The 20168-nt window shown below is 43.2% G+C and overlaps 1 protein-coding gene across 1 annotated transcript in view; it reads right to left on the reverse strand.

Moving 5' to 3' along the window:
- Positions 1–20168, reverse strand: part of PIK3CA (phosphatidylinositol-4,5-bisphosphate 3-kinase catalytic subunit alpha) — a 256280-nt gene that overhangs the window by 92859 nt on the left and 143253 nt on the right. Inside the window, exon 10 of the mRNA XM_085635399.1 lies at positions 11409–11490. Within this exon, the coding sequence (XP_085491525.1) occupies positions 11409–11490 (82 nt within the window). The remainder of the gene's footprint in view (positions 1–11408; positions 11491–20168) is intronic.

The following is a 20168-nucleotide window of genomic DNA, read 5'->3' on the forward strand; positions in this document are numbered from 1 at the left end:
GGGCTTCTTTTGGTCCTGCTAACAGTAGCGGGCATCCTGATTTGAATACTATTGCTTCACGATGGACGTCTCAATTCTTCAAGACATGGAGAGAACATTGCTGGAACGACGTTGTTGTGAGCGTATGGTGTTCTCCCTGGGTACGCCTCTGCTTTGAGAGCCGAGTGAGCTTTGGTTCCTGTCGTCTAGGCCGGTCTGGCAAGACCGAGTCCTGCCTGTGTTCCGTTGACTCTTCTGCGGATTTGGCTGCGTGTTGGACCTGTGTCTGACACTTCCATAGGACATCGAAGTGCTCCTGGAACCCTTGCAGGCCCACATGTACAGTTGTCCACAGCGTATTCCCATGTTGATGATGGCATTTCTACAGCCTCCAAAGGATGCTTCTGAGATACAGCCATCAGATCCAGGTATCTAATTCTTCCCCGGCAGCTTCTGTGGGAACCGGAGATTACCATTCTTGCTCCCTCAACATGATAGTGTAAATTCTGGAGGGATTGCCACCTGCGGATACGATGTTCAGCGATGTTGAGTCTTCAGCGCAGGATTGCTAAACAATCTGGTCCTCTTCTGTGCTGGGAACTGTTTGGCAACTTTTTAAACATTTACCAAATTGAAGGTCGAAAGTGATTATTTTATTTTTCCTTCTCTGCTCTAAGCATAATGGCTTTCAAGGTGCTCAGTGTAATAACAACATATACAAGTTTAAAGGACCTTTTCGAACTCTTTTAGGGAAAATATATTTTATGGACATTTTTAGCAGGCTTTTAAAGAAATGTCTTTTAGTATCTTAGCTTAAAAGGATTGTTATGCTTTTATAGCTTTGGCTTTATTATTATCTAGCTGACCCGGCTGACCTTTTGATGAGGAGTGGATGTCATGTTCTTTAGGCTTGTTCTGTCATTTATACCCCTTTTTACATACATTGCCCCATCCACACGACAACAGAGGTTCTGAAAAAGGTGACCTTTTACCTAGTAGCTTGCTCCCGTCTCTTCAACACAAGACTCTTAGTATTCTATCCTAATCCCTGTACCTGACGTACATAAACATGCCCTCAGGCACTTCATAATTTTGTATAAGGGGCACCACTTTTTTTTATCCTTGGCCAACAGCCAGCTATGCATGATCGCATTTGGTTTGAAAAACATTTATGTATGTTTTCAGAACAGTTATGATCGTTTTCAAAACATTCTAGTACATAAGACCCTTATTCTTCCCTGCAAAAGAGAGGAGAATTCCTTCCACGCTGAGACAGGGTTCCTGCATGCTGAATCTTCGACGTGCGGCGGTCGGACATCCCTTGCGGGGTGTCATCCTCGAAGCAGTGATGGGGCCTTCATTCTCAACCATCAGGTGAGGGTGTTGGTTCTTTCCTAGGGGATTCTTGGTTAGAGACATACATATATATATATATATATATCTAAACACATATACATGCTACACCTACATATCTACGTTAGGTACTCTTAGGCAAATTACTTGGGGCGCGATTTATAGGATTATGCAAATGCGTCTATTTTATCTGAAATGTACATGTTCATCTTTTTAGCAGTAGGGTAGAAATGTATATATTATTTACCATATTAGTACTTGCAATCTCTTTCGTATGCTTCTGTCTCCTGATTGTCGCAGCAAACATGTTTAACACAAGACTGACGCTCAACAAATAAATACTTATTGAAAACGTCCGGATTGCCCTTTTGTGTACTTTCGGAGAATAAGTAGGCAAGAGTGACTAAATGAAAAGTACTGTACTGTTTACCACGATCCCTGAGGAATCAGGGTTGTCATGTTCAGTGGTTGCCAGAAACTACATACACCACTGTAGGATACAGGGGGTGGTAGTGGCACTGTAGAGCTATCTGGTCTAACGGCTGACATATCCTGTGGGGGTGTCCGGAAGCGGTTTGGACACCAAGCCCTCAGTTTAGGTAATCCAAAACGAGCAGGTCCTGGGGATTCCTAGGAAATACAAAATACCCCCTTACTGAATCTATTTTGGGCCGGTAGACCCCATTCCACTGGTCCAATCAAATAAAAAGGGGTAAGCATCCCCCCACCCCTGAGTCTTCTTAGGCCCTGGGGCCCTCATCTGCTACCGGCCCCTTCTCTCTGGGTCAAATATAACAAAAAGGGGGATGGGGGCCTCGTTGAGCCTGCATAGGCCTGGGTGTTGATTGAGGGTGCAGCCAACATGCTTGGATTCAATGGATCCAAGCATGTCAGAAACCTTGTCATCAGTGAGGTCCCTAGAGTTAGTTGGGGTGGGGGCTGAGGGACTCCAGAGTCTGACGCGTTTGACGTCCCTATCAGAGGCGCCCGTGGGAGTCGACCCAGTCAGGGGTATTTGGGGGTGGAGGGAGGGGCGGAGGGTGTTGGAGGTAGGAATAATGTTCTCTTCGGTAAACCCAAGACTCACTACGTCCCCAGGATCAATAGTATGCACTAGGAAGGCCCATCTTAGCCCATTTGAAAGCATCACTCCTAAGGAGTATTTCCGTTCCATTCCTGTTATGGACTGAGGCAGGCTAGACTGCCCTCAATGTTGAGACACCTAAGGGTCCTAGGTTCATCTTAAGACCAAAGATCTAGATGCCTCTTCTCTAGGGGAGCCATGGCCTCCAACGCTGCCCTGGAGTGTCTAATGCCCCACAGAAATTGTAATCGAGTGGCAGATAGGAGATATACTCCTCTGTATAGTAGTGGTCTGACTCCTGCATTATAGGGCTTGTTTTGCAGGGGAGGGGGGACGATTCCTGTGTATTTAATGGCAAAAGGTGCAGTAAAGTTGGGTCTGTGCCCCGGGTAAATCTGCACGCTTTGTTATTACTCATAATGGGCTCTCTTCACAGCAGGAAATCCTATGGAGCCGACCCGCATTATTGCTATGGGTGAGGAGCGCAACCTCCCTTATGTGCATATGCCGAAGCGCGGGCACCCTCTGGCGGCTTGTAGACTACACCGCTAGACCCCGCTTGACTGAGGAGAGAGAAAACGGGGTTGCGTAAAGAGCGAAAGATGTTCCTGCGGCCCACTGGAGAAAAAAGGCATGGTTATGCACAACAGTAAGAGCAGTTTTCAAGTACAAGCAAAAATCCACAGTAAAACCGACCAAGTCCCAAAGAAGCAACAGAGTGTTTGACTACCGGCTGCTGGAAGAAACAGGGGGCATGAAAGTCAATAAGGCACTATATGTGGAAGGGCTGTACTGCCTAAGGACAGGATGTCTTCCGTTTTGTTTTTCCCGAAGGTTCATGGAAAACAGAATTTATTAATACTTTGGTATGGCTGCTGGAAAATAAAGTGAAAGAAGGACAGCATAATACTCTCCTCCATATCTTTAACTGAACTGCAACTTTGTTACGCAGCAAGGACATTTTTCATTGGGGTCACCCAAAAAAAGTTACTGATTTCCAAATTGAGGTGTGGCAACTCATTTGCAAAAGGGACCGCTTCCAACTCAATGACGTTTAAAAAAAATTAAAATTGTCTTTGAAATTTAAAAAAAGTCCTGTTTCCTATAAGAATCATGTCTGCTGACACTTGAAGGCCACCATACCTGTGACTATAGCCAAACGCCGTGGGTTGCAAATTGCAGCCTGCCTAATTAATCTAATTAATTCGTCTACGGGGTCCTGCGACTGGGATTATGCAGGTTGACCGCGGGTGCTGAACTTTGGCGTAAGTGTGATTACAAGTTCGCAGCTCCCCCACCAGGACCCATGGGGCATTTTTATCGCCAACTTTAAAGATACGTGGCTTTCAAAAATGTTGAAGCCTGGACTACGAACCGTACGTGATACTGGTTCTAGACGCCACAGGTTAGGGAGGGCCTTAGCGAGCGCATACCGCCGGGGTGCCTCTTTTTTTGATTCTTTGGTCCTGAAGAAAGCCTCACAAATTAGCGATCTGAGGCAGAAACATGTTGACCACCTTTCCTTTCCACTATTAATGCGTCTGATCAATCTAGTCAGTCTGTGCATCACTCACTATACTGTTTTTAAAAGTGCACAGTTCACCGTAAATAAAGTTTGTTTTTGGCTGAACTGGTCACTTTTTAAATCACATTTCACTTAATCACGTTTGGATTACGCTACAACCTGCTCCGCTGTAACCAGGCATCGTAGCACACCAGGGAGGCACTCGGCCTCGCTGGTGGGAACCCAGTGATGAAGTATGTCACCAACTAGGTTGGTGAGTGAGGGTTCTTTTAATCCACTAGAGTGATCTCCTTTTGCCATTTTTCTTAGTTTTTTCTTTGTATTTTTAAAAACATTTTTTTTATTTAAATCGAACATTGGGATTCCTTTCAACTTTGGATAATCTGTCACTCTACTAGTGTTCTTTGCTCCCCTCAACTCTCAAAATATTGGAGGCTACATCTGCTGGACCTATAAAAGTTTTGTATTTTAATCGTACGAAGAACCACCGGAGTGGACTATCAGCTCTTTGTTGGGTTTTCTCACATGAAGGAAGGGAAGACAGTGTAGAAGAGGACCCTGCTGAGGTTAATCCTTTCCATTAAGGTCTACTACGAACTCAACAAGGAACGGCTCCCTGAGAGTATGAGAGCCCACTTCAACAGTGCAAAGGCTGCTACAGTGGCTTTGGCACAAGAGGTGCCTGTTCTTGGTATCTGCCAGGCTGCGACGTGAGCGTCTGTGCATACGTTCATGAAACACTACTGCCTTGACAGCCAGGTCAGACTAGAAGGTCACGTCGCTCGCTTTGATCTGAGTTAACTCACCAGACCAGCCATCTTCAGAAGGTACTGCTTTGGTATCTTTTGTAAAGGGTAGGAATCTTCAGCTACACGTATCCATAAGAACAAGTTATTTGCCTTCAGTAACTCTCTTTCTGGTGGATACTCTTGCCGCAGTTTCCTCACTGCCATCACCCCTGGGCTTTATAAGGAGTGGTCACTATTTAACAACTTGAAAAGAGCATAAGTTAGAGACCAGTGCATAGTTACCAACAATTGTTCTATGCACCATATTTGAGAGCAAGTAAAGGGAAAGGAAAAAAGACTGCACAAAGGGATGGCGGCACAATCAATTTCTGAGCAGTATGGAGCCAATGCATAGCACAAAGCACCAGTGAGTGATCTGCAATTAGAATTATCCATAAGAATGTCTGCAGCTCTACTATTCTTTGTACATAGGTTAGAGCCACTAAGAAAGCACTTTTCAAGATTAAGTGTTTGACGTTTGATGAATGAACTGATTCAAATGGAGCTTCATTAATCATGCTAGAACTGAACTGAGGTAGGGAGGAGTATAATTTTTTTTAGCACCCTCCAAAACACTTTTTATAACTGGTATGGAAAAAGTCTTTGTCTAAATGTGTGTGCTGCAACAGCTGATAAGTAGACTTTTAAGGAAGCCAAAATAAGACCACAATTTAACACATAAATGTGATATCTTATAACTAAAGTTTCACCTATGATTTGCTGGTTTTAATGATTTATAATGAACCAACTCCTGTACCACAATAATTTTGCAACATAGCAGCCCCTTGCTGAAGGTCCTCTCATCTACTTAATATCCATACTTCCTCGTAGAAAACATGTAAGTTGAAACTTTAAGATTTCAGGAGCCACTCTGCCAGTTTCAGGCTCTGAAGTTTTGTGTGGAAATCTTCCCGTTCTTAATTATTAACAGATCCTGGTGTATACGTATCTACTTGAAGGTGCTTTGTGACAGACGTAGTAGATAACAGTTCCAGGTGTGATGTGCCCCACTGGGGACAATTAGAATTAATGCTATTTGTAACACACTGAACATGTGTATTATTGCTGGAATTAGAGGAACTGGGCAGAAAATAAGGAAATATCCTGTGACAATGCATTCCCTTGTGGCAGTGGATGATGCCAAGAGGCAGCAACGTGTGTTCTCTTTTGAGGGAAAGAGATCTAGGTCTGGAGTGCCCCCATATTGTGAATGTTTCTCTCCATTTCTTTTAGTTCACATTCATGTCAAGTTCCTGACTATCCACTAAGCAAGCCGCATGCACATTTTACTCTCCTGGGACATGATGCACAACAACAATTGTGATGATCCTATCCATCATCCATTCCCAAATAATGTGTGCTAGACTTCATAAGGAGATATGATATAACCCTTCCAAGTTGTGTTAGAATCTGTATCAGTTGTTGTATATTTGAAAGGCTTTCACTGCCAGATACAGTTATGAACAATAGGTAATTCATGTATCGCGCTGCCTCATAAGTGGACCATTGACCAAACTTTAAATAAAAGGGTGATTTAGGAGCTCTGGCGCTCCCTCACAGTACACACAATATCTATTAAGGTAACTCCGCTAGTGCGTTGCTTAAAAGGGAGGATGTCCACCCGGCATCCCCTGGAAGACCCTAGGGTTTAGTAAACAATAAAACAGCCTTAAGCACACACAAATTATATACACAATTGTGAAAAATGTCCTCCAAATTATAAAGTCCGTAATAATTAATGTTCAATCCATACTGGTCCTTTGCCCACTGCCAACACGTGTTTCGTTGATGAGTGTCTCGTCCCAAGACTTCATCAGGGCTCTTATTTCAGGCACGTATCTTTCTAATATCTTGTGTCTCTCATCACCGGGAAACTGTCCCGAATCTGGTACGGTGCCAAAACTGTTTGTTACCAAGATAGAAACATGCCACAAAGAAAACCGCACTCCAAGTCATGCGGTGAATATCCAGCGCATCCACTGTACTCTAGTGCCATGAAGAGAAGTATTGCATATAATCCGTGCAGGTACACCTCGGCAAGTGCACCCAGGATTACGACGACATGGCGACCAGACTTACAGGTGTTCCAGGTGTGCATCTGCATTCCCAGTGAGACAAATTTGTTATGATAGTTGCTTTACAGACTTGAAATGCCTTCTGTTCAATATTTTACTATTTGTTCACCATTCTACCTTGGTTGCTACATGCACTAGATCCTACCATTCCACTTTGCCCTGTGAGCATTAACTGTTTAGGCACTCCTGAACTGGCCTCTTGTAAAGATGTGCATTTGTGCATAAAGCCATCATTCCCAGCAGTTTTATTACTTTCTTCGCAGCCAGAGACTGAGACATCTGGTAAATGAGTATTAATTGTGCAGTGGCATAACTCTCTAGACTGTTGGTGTGGTCAGTGTCTTCTCTGCAGGCAAATCCACCTTGAGGAACGTGTTTCGTTTCTGAGGAATGGGAGAAGATTCTTCATGCTGACTGAAGCTCTGCAGAAACAAATTACCCTTCGCCAGCCACTTGTCAAAGTATAGGTGCACAATGATTTCTGAACGTCACCTACCACCAGAAATGTAATGAATATGCTTGGTGCAGACCTCTTTCATGACAAACCAGAGAAACTAATGTTGAGATGCTTTTTCAAGTTTAATTATTATTGCGCGCCTAATTAAAGCCAAACTATTGTTGAGATGCATGCATTGGTATACAAAAGTATACGTCTTTTTTAGTCTATTGTTGCTGAAAAATGCTTTTGCTCTAACAATAGTATGACCTTGTGGAGAGCAGATATCTTCACTCTTGGTGTCTATACAAATGTGGATCTGCGATATGTAAGCACAATTGGTCTTGAAGTATAATCAGAAGGAAGAAAACTCAATACACATCTATGTTCTTTTCTTCAGGAGGTACTACATCTATTGTTTCCCTGTGTAGTAGCTTGTCCACCTCCTTTGGGTAGACATTTTTTGAATTCTTTGTGGTGATGATATTTTACTTGGCTTATTACCCACATGTTTGTTATAGAAGTTTTTTCCCCTGCCTTCTACAGGTGTTGGATGTTCTAGACACACTTGTTAATTTATTTTGTATCGGGAGGCACCTCTACAGTTGTGTACTCTTCACTTTCCTCTGCCTCAAAAGATTTGCCTAGGACATGATGACCATTGCTATTATCTTGACAATTTACAGGGTGCCCACCAGATACACATGGCTCTAAGCAGTGCTGCTAGCCTTCTTCATTTCCTTCTAGGTCGATCCAGTCTCTTTCCCCTTTGCTCTTCTACTAAGTCAGGTTGGTGTCCTTAGGATTTTCTGTTCTATTCTGGAAAAAGAAAGATGGGATCCCCAGTCATACCACTAGAATGGCTTTTTGTTTTGGTGTTGAATGTTTGTCACTCTTTTCTTTGTTGAATGCATTCGATGTCGAGCAATTAGGGGATGAATTTTAAGCCATGTCTTCCATTGTAAACTTAGGATCATTTGCTGGGACACAATATTGCCACTCTGCATTGTATGAGGATTCCTCCTCTACCTCTGAACTAGAATGATGTTACACCGGAGCGCCTCCTCTGATGCTCTTCTTCTGAAAAACCCACCTCCCCCATCATGGCGCCATTTTTGTTTTGTCTTGAGAGGTCCGAGTCTCTCAACATCTCCATTTCAGTCCTGTAAGTGAGAATAATTAATTCTCAATATTTCACAGTTTTTTGTTTATACAGTGAACATGGGAGGCAGTCTTTTATAAGACAAAACATAAGGTGGCAGTTTGGAGAGAAACTAATAACATGGAAAGTATCTCCAAAATGGTGTTGAGGAAACTCAAAGTGAACAGCTCAACACTGATTCATAATCAATCCTGGTCAAGATGACCAAGGTTAAAAAAAATCTGGTCCTCTCTACCCTACTCCTGTCCCATTGATTCAACTCGCTTTGACACAGTCTCGTTGATTTTGGACTACTCTCTCTCTCTCTCAAGTGCATCACCTTCTTCTTGGGCACATTCGATGAACCACTTCAAACCTAACAGTGGGAAAAAAAGTCATCTAAAATAAAAGCCATATTTTGGGACACTGTGGGCTAATCGCAGGTGTCATAGTGAGTCAAACTAAGTGGTCAACACTCCTAGTAAAAGCGGTAAAAAAAAAAAACGTTTATGTACCCTTCCAAACACAATCACTAAAAAGCAGAACACCACGAAGCAATAGAAGAGGATCGATCATACTGCAAAATGTAAGCATGTGTGTCAATGTGTTTGATTTTAAATATGTTCCTACTTCATCATGCAATTACAGAATAAGCAGAGTTACTGTATAACAAAGTAGATTTATTTAACAAGACCTTATTAGTTTATGAACAGATCTGTGAATTGTGCAAATCGAAAATAAAATAAAATTGTATCTATTTTTCAAAAGCATGTTTTTAATGTTACTGTTCATGGTTTTAATTTTCTGAATCAAAGTGGGTAATTCCTATATTAATTTGAGTTGCAGTGGAAGGTTGCGAAAGTTGACAACCGGAGACCTTAATAACAAATTAGGGACAAGGGTCTATTAAGTGATGGTCCACTACAATCAGTGGACGAGATGTGACCGAAATAACTTTATATGAAACTGAGTGAGCTATATTGCTACCAGTTTACATCTCAATAAAGGGTAAACCTAAGCTTTGAGCTTTAACCCCGCACTCAGTAATCAGAGGCTATACCAGCCAAGTCAAGGAAACTAATAAGAATGGGACCAACTACTTCCATGCACTCTCACGGTCATCCAAAAGAGAGTCTCTGATTAGGTTTTACTGGCAGCTTTGGAGAGCTTACTCCAGACTGGCTGGCTATAGCTTCATTAACTTCCCTGGTGCACTGGCAATATAAACAAAAAGATCCTAGAGTGTTTCTACCCATCAAATCCAACATTGGTCAAGGATCTTCTCTGCAATACCCAGATAAAGGGAGACTCCTTATGTGCTCCTTCCTCATTCTACATTTACAATGCGAAGGGTCAAAAGGAGTTTGGTGTTCAAAGTACTTATCAAGTTTACTGTTAGTGCAAATCCAACAATGTGGATCCGACAACCCTCTCTTTATATCCAAAGGAAAAACATCAGAGCCATGGCAAAAGGTTGTTTGCTACTAACAGACTTGGGTCGGGTTTCTAAACCAGAATGAAACTACCCACGCAAGAAGGAGCGGGGTTAGTGGCACAGCATAAGCCTTGTTGACTGTCCTTATTGCCAGTGCAGACTTGAGACTCCTACCTTTTAGCAGTCTTCATTTATAGTGAACAAAGGGAATGGATTCCTCTTGCACAGGATTTCTTCTGCATATTAACTTCGCAAATAAGGAATATTGAGAGGCCTGTCGAAACAAAAAGGTGTGGAAAAGACAGTGGTTTTCCAAACTTCGAAATCAGGCAGCAGGGGGAAGGAAAGAGACACGGAGGAATGTTCCATTGGTTTAACAATGTAAGAGTGAACAGATTGGTAGATCACAGGCATCTCCAGTTGGTGGTAAGAGGCGTAAGTGGATCATTTAGAATATGAATGCACAACAGAGATCAAAGATACACCATATTAAAATGTTATAAATCATGTGTCTAAGTCCTCACTAGAGTAGTTATTTCAAATTGGAAATGTAAAGACAACATGGATGTTTGAAAAATAAGAACTAAAGTGTGGGCGGAGCAATAGATGAAAAACTAGAGCAGAGACAACAGGATGACAAATGAGTGTGGATGTGGTAAGTGAAGCAAGAAAAAAAGTTAGCATAGAGCAGTACGAGATAGAGAAAAAAGTAGGCATCAAAGACACAGGTTAAATCCAAATGTTACACATGTTCCCCTTCACCCATCTATGAAGACGGAAAAACACAACATGAGTTGAGACCGAGGTAGAAAATAAGACAGAACCTGGGAAAATATCATTCAGGAACACCCGCCCACAATGTAGACAGCAAGGATCACCACTTCAATTAGGAGGTGGTAAGGAGAAGGTGAATAGCACACCTCCTACATTTCACTGCAGTTAAATTTGTTCTTTATATTAGATAAGACAAATAAAACATTTGAAGGACTAATCTATAATACATTAAATTAATGAGGTGACCACTGTAGGGGTTGTGGGGGGGCTTTGGGGGTGGGCACAGGCAGGATGTTGGCTTAGCAGTCTTGAGGAAACGGGAAGGGTATGAATGAAGTCATGTAGGACTAAGTTAGGGGACGCAACACACCAGGTTTTAATTGGACACCTTCTGATATGAAAGCAGGGCATAAGATGTTAAATGAAAACAGCACATTTTATACCAGCTTCGTAAATCCTTTTAACCCAGGCCACTCTACCAGTGACCACAAATGCATCTGAAAGGAGAAAGCAAGAGAACTATTGACATTTTTGTCTCCGGATTGAATTAGCAGGGTCATTTAGCTCGCATCAAGGCCATGGGGACAGTTCAGATGAGATGTAAGAATTATTACTTTAAAACTAATATCATCATGAATTGTTCCATCAACAGATAATTTTAAAAAACGTCAAGTTAAATAGCTTACTTCAGCTTTGCACTCCTTTAGGGAATAGGGTATGGCATGATGCGGCACAAATTCATGTGAAAGACAATTGAATCAATGAAAACACAAAGAACGAACTGACACAGGAGCATATTTTATTCACATTTACAGTACCTGAGCTACTTCATCTCTAGAATTCCACTTGACAGCAAGTAGTAGTTTTGGAAGAATTTCCGGGGTATTTAAGCAGTAGTGTCTGTGAAGAGGAATATTGGGAATAATTAAACAAATAATAAAAATAAAAAAATTAAATCAAGCCTCACTTCAGTTCAGACTTGCAAATGCAACCTTTACAGTAAATAATGCTTCTGAGCTACACGCAAATTTGCAAAATATACCCAAACTCAAAGCGGTCTGTCAAAATATTTGCTGGGAATGTAACAAACTATTTGAAATATCAAATTCACTAGAGTTATTTAGCAGAAAAAAAGCACATAAGCAATTTTAGTAGCAACCAACCATCAAACATTGGAGCGGTTTTAATAAATTAAACCTTTAAATATTAAAACAAAATTGAAGATAAATGTCACAGCAGCATTAATGATGTAGACAACCATGTAAAAACCATGGCAGAAGTAAAAAAAAAAAAAAAGATGTATCTGACTCGAGGTGCAGTGGAACAGGACGTGACGTTCTGGGACATTATCCTGCAACCCTATTATACCCTTTTTTAATGGGAATGGCTCTATCTTGTACCAATCTACTATATTATGTATTCACCTAGGGGACAAGCGGTCTTATTCGTCCTAAGGTGTAGACTTGAGAAAAGAAAGGCTAGGCTCTTTAGCTGTATTGGGATAAAAAAATGGTGGGATGCAGCCATGAAGTACATTGCAATAAAAGGCTGTGTCAGAAGACTCACAATGAGAATATTGCACAAAAACATTATATTATTGTGACTATTTCTTGAAAGTCACTTCCTTTCTCTATTGTAAATAACTACATAATATGATACATGGTACTCCATAAAACACCATCATAATAGACAAATAAACCTGGAGGTCATCAAAATAGAAACTGATGTATACAATCTTCTGCTGGCTTTCTCTGGAGCAGATGAAGACGTAGAGCCCACTGCATTGCACTTCTTGGCTGTTTTTACTACTTCCAGGGAATCAATAAGTAATATTTAGATTAGGTAATTTAGGATCAGATTGCACAGTGTGTATTTGCATCCAGAGATGTTTCTTGTATGCAGGTAGTTGTATAGTCGCAACTAGTTGGAGGGGACCTAAATCTGTACAACACATGTAGCTAGGATTATCAACTAGACTTGTTTAGAGGTGGGGGAGGGAGGGGGACTGCAGAGAGCAGTAAATGAGAAGGGAAGCAGAGATCTAGTGTTCTTTGGCGAGGTCAGTCTTCTAGTGCTTTTTAAACTGGACAAAGGATGTGCCTGTTCTAATGGTTACAGGGATGTTGGCCTGTCTCTTTATTGATTGCACTATAGATCCTACCATCCAAGGGCACTCTGTGATAATTGACCTGTAGGCCAGTTCCTGCGATACTGCAGGAACTGTTCCTCCACCCAGGCAGATTCACACACTGTGCATAGATCGCCATCAGGTGTTGGGCCCGGATGTTTGCACTTTGTTGTTGTATTAAAATAAGTATTTGGAAGTCACGAGATAGGTGACTCCTCCTTTGGACAATAGTGCGCATGGGCATCGACTCCATCTTCAGATTGTTTTTTCGCCAAGAAGGAAAATGATGGAGTTTTGTGAGAAAGAGAAATAGATGTCCATGTATGTTGTATCTAATTAAGATAATACTGGAACATATAAAAGGTAGCCGGGGAGGTGGGTGGGCGTGTGTGAATCTGCAGCTCTACATGCCAAGAACAGATGCATACCGGTAAGTAGCATTTTCCGTTCGAGGCATATGAGCTGCAGATCACACACTGTGCATAGACTGCATAGCAGTACTCCTCTTTAGCGGTGACCACCAGTATTTGTTGCAGTAGTTTGAAATAGTGTTTTGAGTACAGCTTGGCCCACACTAGCTTGTTGCTTTGCCTGCACATCAACACAATAGTGTTTAGTGAATGTGTGCGGTGTAGACCATGTAGCTGCCTTACACATATCATCTAAGGGAATGTTCCCTAAAAATGCCATTGAAGGCCCTATTTTGCGGGTAGAGTGGGCTCTAGGGGGAATAGACAGTGTACGTTTTGCTTTGTGATAGCAAATTTGTATACATTTGACAATCCACCTTGCAATCCCAGACTTTGATATGGGATTGCCTTTATGTGGTCGTGAGAAGGATACAAAAAGTTGTTTTGTTTTGCGAAAGGGGTTTGTTCTGTCAATATAGTAAAGGAGTGCTCTTTTTATGTCTAGTGTATGAAGAGCTCTTTCTGCTTCTGTTTGTGGTTACGAGAAGAACACTGGCAACTCAACAGATTGGTTAAGATGGAAGAGAGAAATAACCTTAGGAAGGAATTTGGGGTTTGTCCTGAGAACCACTTTGTTATGATGGAGTTGTAAAAATGGTTCTTGAATAGTTAGTGCCTGTAGCTCACTGACTCTTCTGAGAGATGCAATTGCCACAAGGAAAGCGACTTTCCGTGTAAGAAATTGTAGCTCGCATTTATGTAGAGGTTCTAATGGAGGACCCATTAATCTAGTGAGGACGATGTTTAGATTTCACACTGGTGAGCGTGGTACTCTGGGAGGAATTATTCTTTTGAGGTCTTCCATAAATGCTTTAATGGCAGGTACCTTGAACAATGACAAATGATGTCTATTTTGAGGTAAGCTGCTATGGCAGCGAGATGTAATCTAATTGATGTGTATACTAGATTGCATTTTTGAAGATGCAGCAGGTAACATATGATGTGTTGAATGGACGCATCTAGGGGATTGATGGTGTTGTTGTTACAGTATATAACAAACCTTTTCCACTTGGCTGCATAGCAGGCTCTAGTGGTGGGGCGCCTAGCCTCTCTGGTAACGTTCATACAATCAGGTGGAAGATTGATGTAACCAAATTCTAGGACTTCAGGAGCCAGATCGCTAGGTTGAGCTGTGCTAGATCTGGATGTCTGATCTCTCCATGGTTCCGTGTTAAGAGCTGTGGGGAGAGGTGTAGTTTTTGGTGCGGGACTACTGATAGTTCCAGCAATGTTGTGTACCATGGTTGTCTGGCCCATGTTGGAGCAACTAGGATCAGTGTTAGTGACTGTTGTTGCAGCTTGCGCACCACTAATGGAATGAGTAGGAGAGGTGGAAAAGCGTACGCAAATCTGCCGGACCAATTCATCCATATCGCATTGCCTTTGGACAATGGGTGTGGTTATCTGGCGGTGAAGCTTGGGTATTTTGTGTTGTAATGTGTGGCGAAGAGATCCATCTCTGGTGGCCCCCACATTTGGAAAAACTGTTGAAGAACTTGCGGATGTAGTTCCCACTCGTAAATCTGGTGTCTGACGACTCAACAGATCTGCCATGTGATTCTGAATTCCTGGAAGATGTTGGGCTAAAAGGAATATGTTTTGAGGAATAACCCACCTCCATATGCTCTGTGCTAGTTGAGAGAGCTGCAGAGAGTGCGTCCCCCCCTGTTTTTGTAAATAGTACATTGCTATCATATTGTCCATGCGGACTAAGGCAGCTTTGCCCGATATCGGTTTCTGGAATGATTTTAATGCCAGAAAGATTGCTAGTAACTCCAAATGATTGATGTGGAGTAGCTTTTGCTGAGATGTCCATGTGCCCTGTATGGTGTGAAGTAGTAGATGAGCTCCCCAGCCGGTGAGCGATGCATCTGCTGTTAGCACAATCTGTGGAACCGGCTCGAGGAACGGTCACCCTTTGGAAAGGTTTTGGGTGTTCCACCACTGCAAAGAGCGATGTGTGCGGCAGTCCACCAACACCAGATCGGTTAGCTGACCTTGAGCTTGGTTCCACTGACGTGCCAGGCATTCCTGTAAGGGGCACATCTGGAGTCTTGAATGAGGTACTATGAACATACAAGAGGCCATCATCCCTATTAGTTGCATGAACACTTGAGCTGGAAGTGAGTGTTGCGGCTGGAATTTTGTTATAAGGGTTTGCATGCTTGCTATCCTGGCTGGACTGGGATATGCAAGACCTTTTGAGGTGTTTATTGTGGCACCCAGATATTGTTGGATGTGGGACGGTTGGAGGTGGGACTTTGAGAGGTTTATGGTAAACCCTAAGTCGTGAAGTAGTTGGATTGTGGTGTGTGTGTTATTTACACACTGGGTATGAGACTTCGCTTTTATGAGCCAGTCGTCCAAATATGGGAAGACGTGAATTTGTTGCCTTCTTAAGTGGGCTGCTACCACTGCTAGGCATTTTGTGAAGGCTCTGGGTGCTGTGGTGACTCCGAATGGGAGAACCTTGAACTGGTAATGCTGACCGTACACTACAAATCGAAGATATTTCCTGTGAGCAGGGTGAATAGGAATGTGGGAGTAGGCATCTTCGAGATCTAAGGTGGCAACGAAATCGCCTTGTTTGAGTAGAGGAAGGACCTGTTGAAGAGTGATCATATGAAAGTGGTCCGATTGTATGTAGAGGTTTATGGTCTGAGGTCCAAGATGGGTCTCAGGGTTCCGTCCTTCTTTGGAATGAGAAAGTGCAGGGAGTAAACCCCTGTGTTTAATGATGCAGGGGAACTGGTTCTATTGCATGTTTTTGTAGGAGGGAAAGCACTTCTTGTTTTAGAAGCGTTAAAAGCTCTGTTGACATTGGACGCTGTTTGGGTGGTATGTGTGGGGGAGCTGAAGTGAGTTCTAAGCAATAACCGGATTGGATGATTTGTCTCACCCACCTGTCCGTGGTAATGATGTTACAGACAGGTAGGAACTGTAGCAATCTTCCCCCGACAGGAGTAGACTGGTCCGGGGGGAGTGGAGGGAAGTCATTGTTTGGGGGTGGAGGCGGTGCGAGTATTGGTAGTTTTGCCTCTACCCTTGTTGTTACTGCCCCTGTAGCCTCCTCTGTAATAGCCTCTGGTAGATGAGGTCTGGGTGGGACTTTTGTAGGACGTGGAAGGATTATCAGTGGTAAAACCTCTAGATGAGGAGCGACGAAAGGAACTTCTGCGAGCTTGCAATTGCAAAGCTCCCATTGATTTGGCAGTGTGAGTATCTTTTTTCATCTTCTCCAAAGATGAATCTACACTTGGCCCAAATAAGTGTTCCTGGTCAAACGGTTGGTTTAGTATGGTCATTTGAACCTCTGGTTTGAACCCCGAAATGCGTAGCCACGCACATCTGCACAAAAGGACACTGGTATTATTTAGCTCGGGAGGCTGAGTCTACAGCATCAAGAACACATCGAATGGAGGTGTTGGTTATGAGTTTGCCTTCCTGGATGAGATCATTGGCCTTTGTTTTATACTGATCTGGAAGGTGTTGTAGTAGGGTCTCTAGCTCATCATAGTGTGCCCTATCGTACCTAGCCAGCAAAGCCTGTGTGTTGGCAATTCTCCATATGTTGGCTGCTTGTGACGCTGTTCTTTAACCAGATGCGTCCAACAGTTTTGACTTATCAGGAGGTGGAGCATCGCCTGTGGTTTGGGAGTTGGCCCTTTTCCTGACGTTGGAGACCACTAAGGCATCCAAGAGTACCTGCCCTTTAATATAAACAGGGTCAGCTGGGGCAGACTTGTATTTCTTTTCCACCCTGGGGTAAATTACTCTAGCTCTTACAGGATCCTTAAAAACTTCAGGAGCGTGTTGGATTACCCCTTTTAACATTGGGAGAATGGAAGCGGACCTTTGAGATGGTGCAAAAGTGTCCATGAGGAAATAATCTTCTACAGGGTCTGTGTGCAAATTCACACCATGGTATTCTGCAGCTCTGTGTATGAGCTGAGTGAATCCTATAGTGTCCTCTGTAGGGGATGGTCTAGATGGGTAGATATCTTGTGGTGTATTAGGAACATCTGGTGTGCCATAATCGTCCCATGGGTCATCTGCGGTATTAGGATAACTAGGTTCCCCTTAAGGTTCATCATCCCCTTCGTCCCCAAAGGTGTCATAATCCTGAGGAGGAGATTGTGAGGGTACTGGAGATGGGATAGTAGAGATGTGGTGTGGAGGAGGTGGAGAACGAATTCTTAAAGGAGAGGTGGCAATGTCTCTCTTCTTTAAAGGGTGTGGAGCTGATACAGGTTTGTCCATTTTGCTTTTCCTGGATAGACTAAGTATGAGTTGACTTTGGGTCTATTTCAAGAGTTTTTTGGGTTGGATCAGGCCAAAAAAGCTCCTCTTCTGGAGTGTGTTGTTTCGGTGCCGAATTTTTCGGGTCCGATTGTTTGTGTGGCACAAGTTTTGGAGTGGTTTTATGCTCCTTAGGTTTGGAATCGGGAGTTTTCCTGGATACCGTGAGGGTCTTTGGAACAGGTTGTTTCTTTGGTTCCGATTATTTTTTCGGATCCGAAGGTTGAGCGCCAGTGGTCTTCGGAACCGGTTGTTTGGTTCCGAAGATTTTTTGGGATCCGAAGACTGAGCGCCAGTGGTCTTTGGAATCGGTTGTTTGCTTGGTTCCGATGATGAGCCGAAAAGTCAGTACCGGTGCACTTCAGTGCTGAATGCGCCGATGTGGAACCAGGTGTCGGTGCGGACGAAGACAGTAGTTTCTTCTTTGGTGCCGGGGTTGGGGTTTTGGCACCGACGGTAGGCTGGCTCAATCCAGAGTGGCCTGAAGGCTTATGTATTGACTTCTTTGCCGAGCCGGAAGGCGTGGGAAATTTTGTCCCGGTGTGCACCTAGGCCCGAAGGTGAAGGTGTTACCAAAGCCTTTTTGTGACTGGGTGGGGTCGACGTCAGTACTTACGACCCGCTGCCCTGGAGTGATGTCTTTGACTGTGTCGTCGGCTTCGGAGGCGCTAATGTTGCCCTCTTTGATCTGCTCCTGTACATTGATGCCTTCTTGGAAGATATCGTCCGGTATCGATGTTGATGATCGAGCTATGCTTCTTCGAGCTCGAGGATCCCGTATTGTTTTCTTGGAGCGGAAAGAGGCACAAGCTGGACAGTCTTTGGCCACGTGCTCGGGCGAAAGGCAGAGGTTACACACCTCGTGAAGATCGGCGTGTGGAAACTTGGATCCACATTGAGGACACTTTTTGAAAGGAGTCCTTTCCATGAGCCAAAAGCCTAATGGCGCAGCCGGAATAGAAGAATTCAAGTTTGTAGAGATGTGCGTCGAATGGGAAACGCGATCGAAACAATACCGAAAAATGGGTGAAGGATTGTGCGTCAAAAGGTAGAACGGTAACGACACCGAACTGGAGCGCAACAAACACATCCGAGCCCGATGGCAGAAAAAAACAATCTGAAGATGGAGTCAATGCTTATGCGCACTATTGTCCAAAGGAGGAGTCACCTTTCTCGTGACTTCCAAAGACTTATTCCAATACAACAGCAAAGTGCAAACATCCGGGCCCCACACCAGATGGTGATATATGCAGTGTATGATCTGCAGCTCATATGCCTCGAACATGCTGTTTTTGGCCAGCGAGGCACAGGAGAAGTATCCTCGGATGCAGGAATAGTGATGATGACTTCAGTGTTATCATCTGCAGGATGCGGAGACTGAATTAAGTTCCTTGTACACTTCCAGGATTTGTAAGCTCAATGCCGACGGGGAGTGTTAACACGAAAAGATAAGACACTCAAAGTGAAAAAATTTACCTGGAAGTCTTATATCCAAGGTAGCTTTGACACTGACCCAAAGATCTTGACTTCTCAAAATGAGGCAGGGAAATGGTACAGCGTAACTTGCGCCTCCATGTCTTCTTCGAGCAGGAACGGTGGTCATTGTAAGATCAAGGTTGCATCCTCAAGAGGGTTGGTGGGTTCAACCTGTTCTTTCCCCGGACAGCACAGTACAAAATGGGCCCTTTTCCCAGGTTAAAAGAGCTGCACTCCCTAAAAATTACATCTCTGTGTTTCCAATGTCATTTGTTATAGCTCTAATGCTCTCCTCCAGTTGTATCTTATGACAGGTAGAACACGTCTTAATACTTTTAGAACAGAGAATCATACCATGCATGTTGTTGTCATCCTTTTTTGACATCTTGCATGTATTGAATATCCAAACTCAAAAATAACCTTCTGAAAAATCAGAGGTGCTAAAAAGGCGAAATTCTTTACTCTCTGCTGGGCATGATGGGATGTTCCAGCTTTCAGAGGCCAAATTAGTTTTCTAGTTTGTCTATAGGAGCACTGTTTTCTGAATTCTTTTTGTTTTAAAAAATAAAGCTAGAGGGAGGTTTCCAATCAATTGTACTAATTTATGTCTGTTGGAAAGTAGGTTATTGATAGGGCTAAGTATGCACCTAACACCAGTAATAAAAGTTACCAACATGGTATAGGGTCCAGTAAAGATCTCATTAAATTAGCCCCTTGCTCAACTCTTGGTAGCTGGCAATGAGCAGTCAGGCCTAACTTAGGAGACAGGAGTGAAAACCATTTAAAAACACCAATACATCAAATAAGAAACACGACACACAATAAAAATCCCACACCAATCTATAAAAATAGGAAGGAATATGCTACTTACCAGTATGCATCTGTTCTTGGCATGTAGAGCTGCAGAGTTGTACACTTAGCATAGGTCGCCATCTGGTGTTGGGCCCGGATGTTTGCAGTTTGTTTTTCTTCTTGGACCGTGCTTGGAAGTCACGAGTTTGGTGACTCCTCCTTCGGTCCGTACTGCGCATGGGCTTCGGCTCCATCCTCAGATTGTTTTTCGCCAACAGGGAAATGATGGAGCGTAGTAATAACAGTGAGAAACCCATGTGTGTTGTATCTAAATAAGATGGACTGGAACGGATACAGGTAGCCGGGGAGGCGGGTGGGCGTGTACAACTCTGCAGCTCTACATGCCAAGAACA

This window comes from Triturus cristatus, chromosome 11, assembly GCF_964204655.1.
Source record: "Triturus cristatus chromosome 11, aTriCri1.1, whole genome shotgun sequence".
Classification (NCBI taxonomy): domain Eukaryota; kingdom Metazoa; phylum Chordata; class Amphibia; order Caudata; family Salamandridae; genus Triturus; species Triturus cristatus.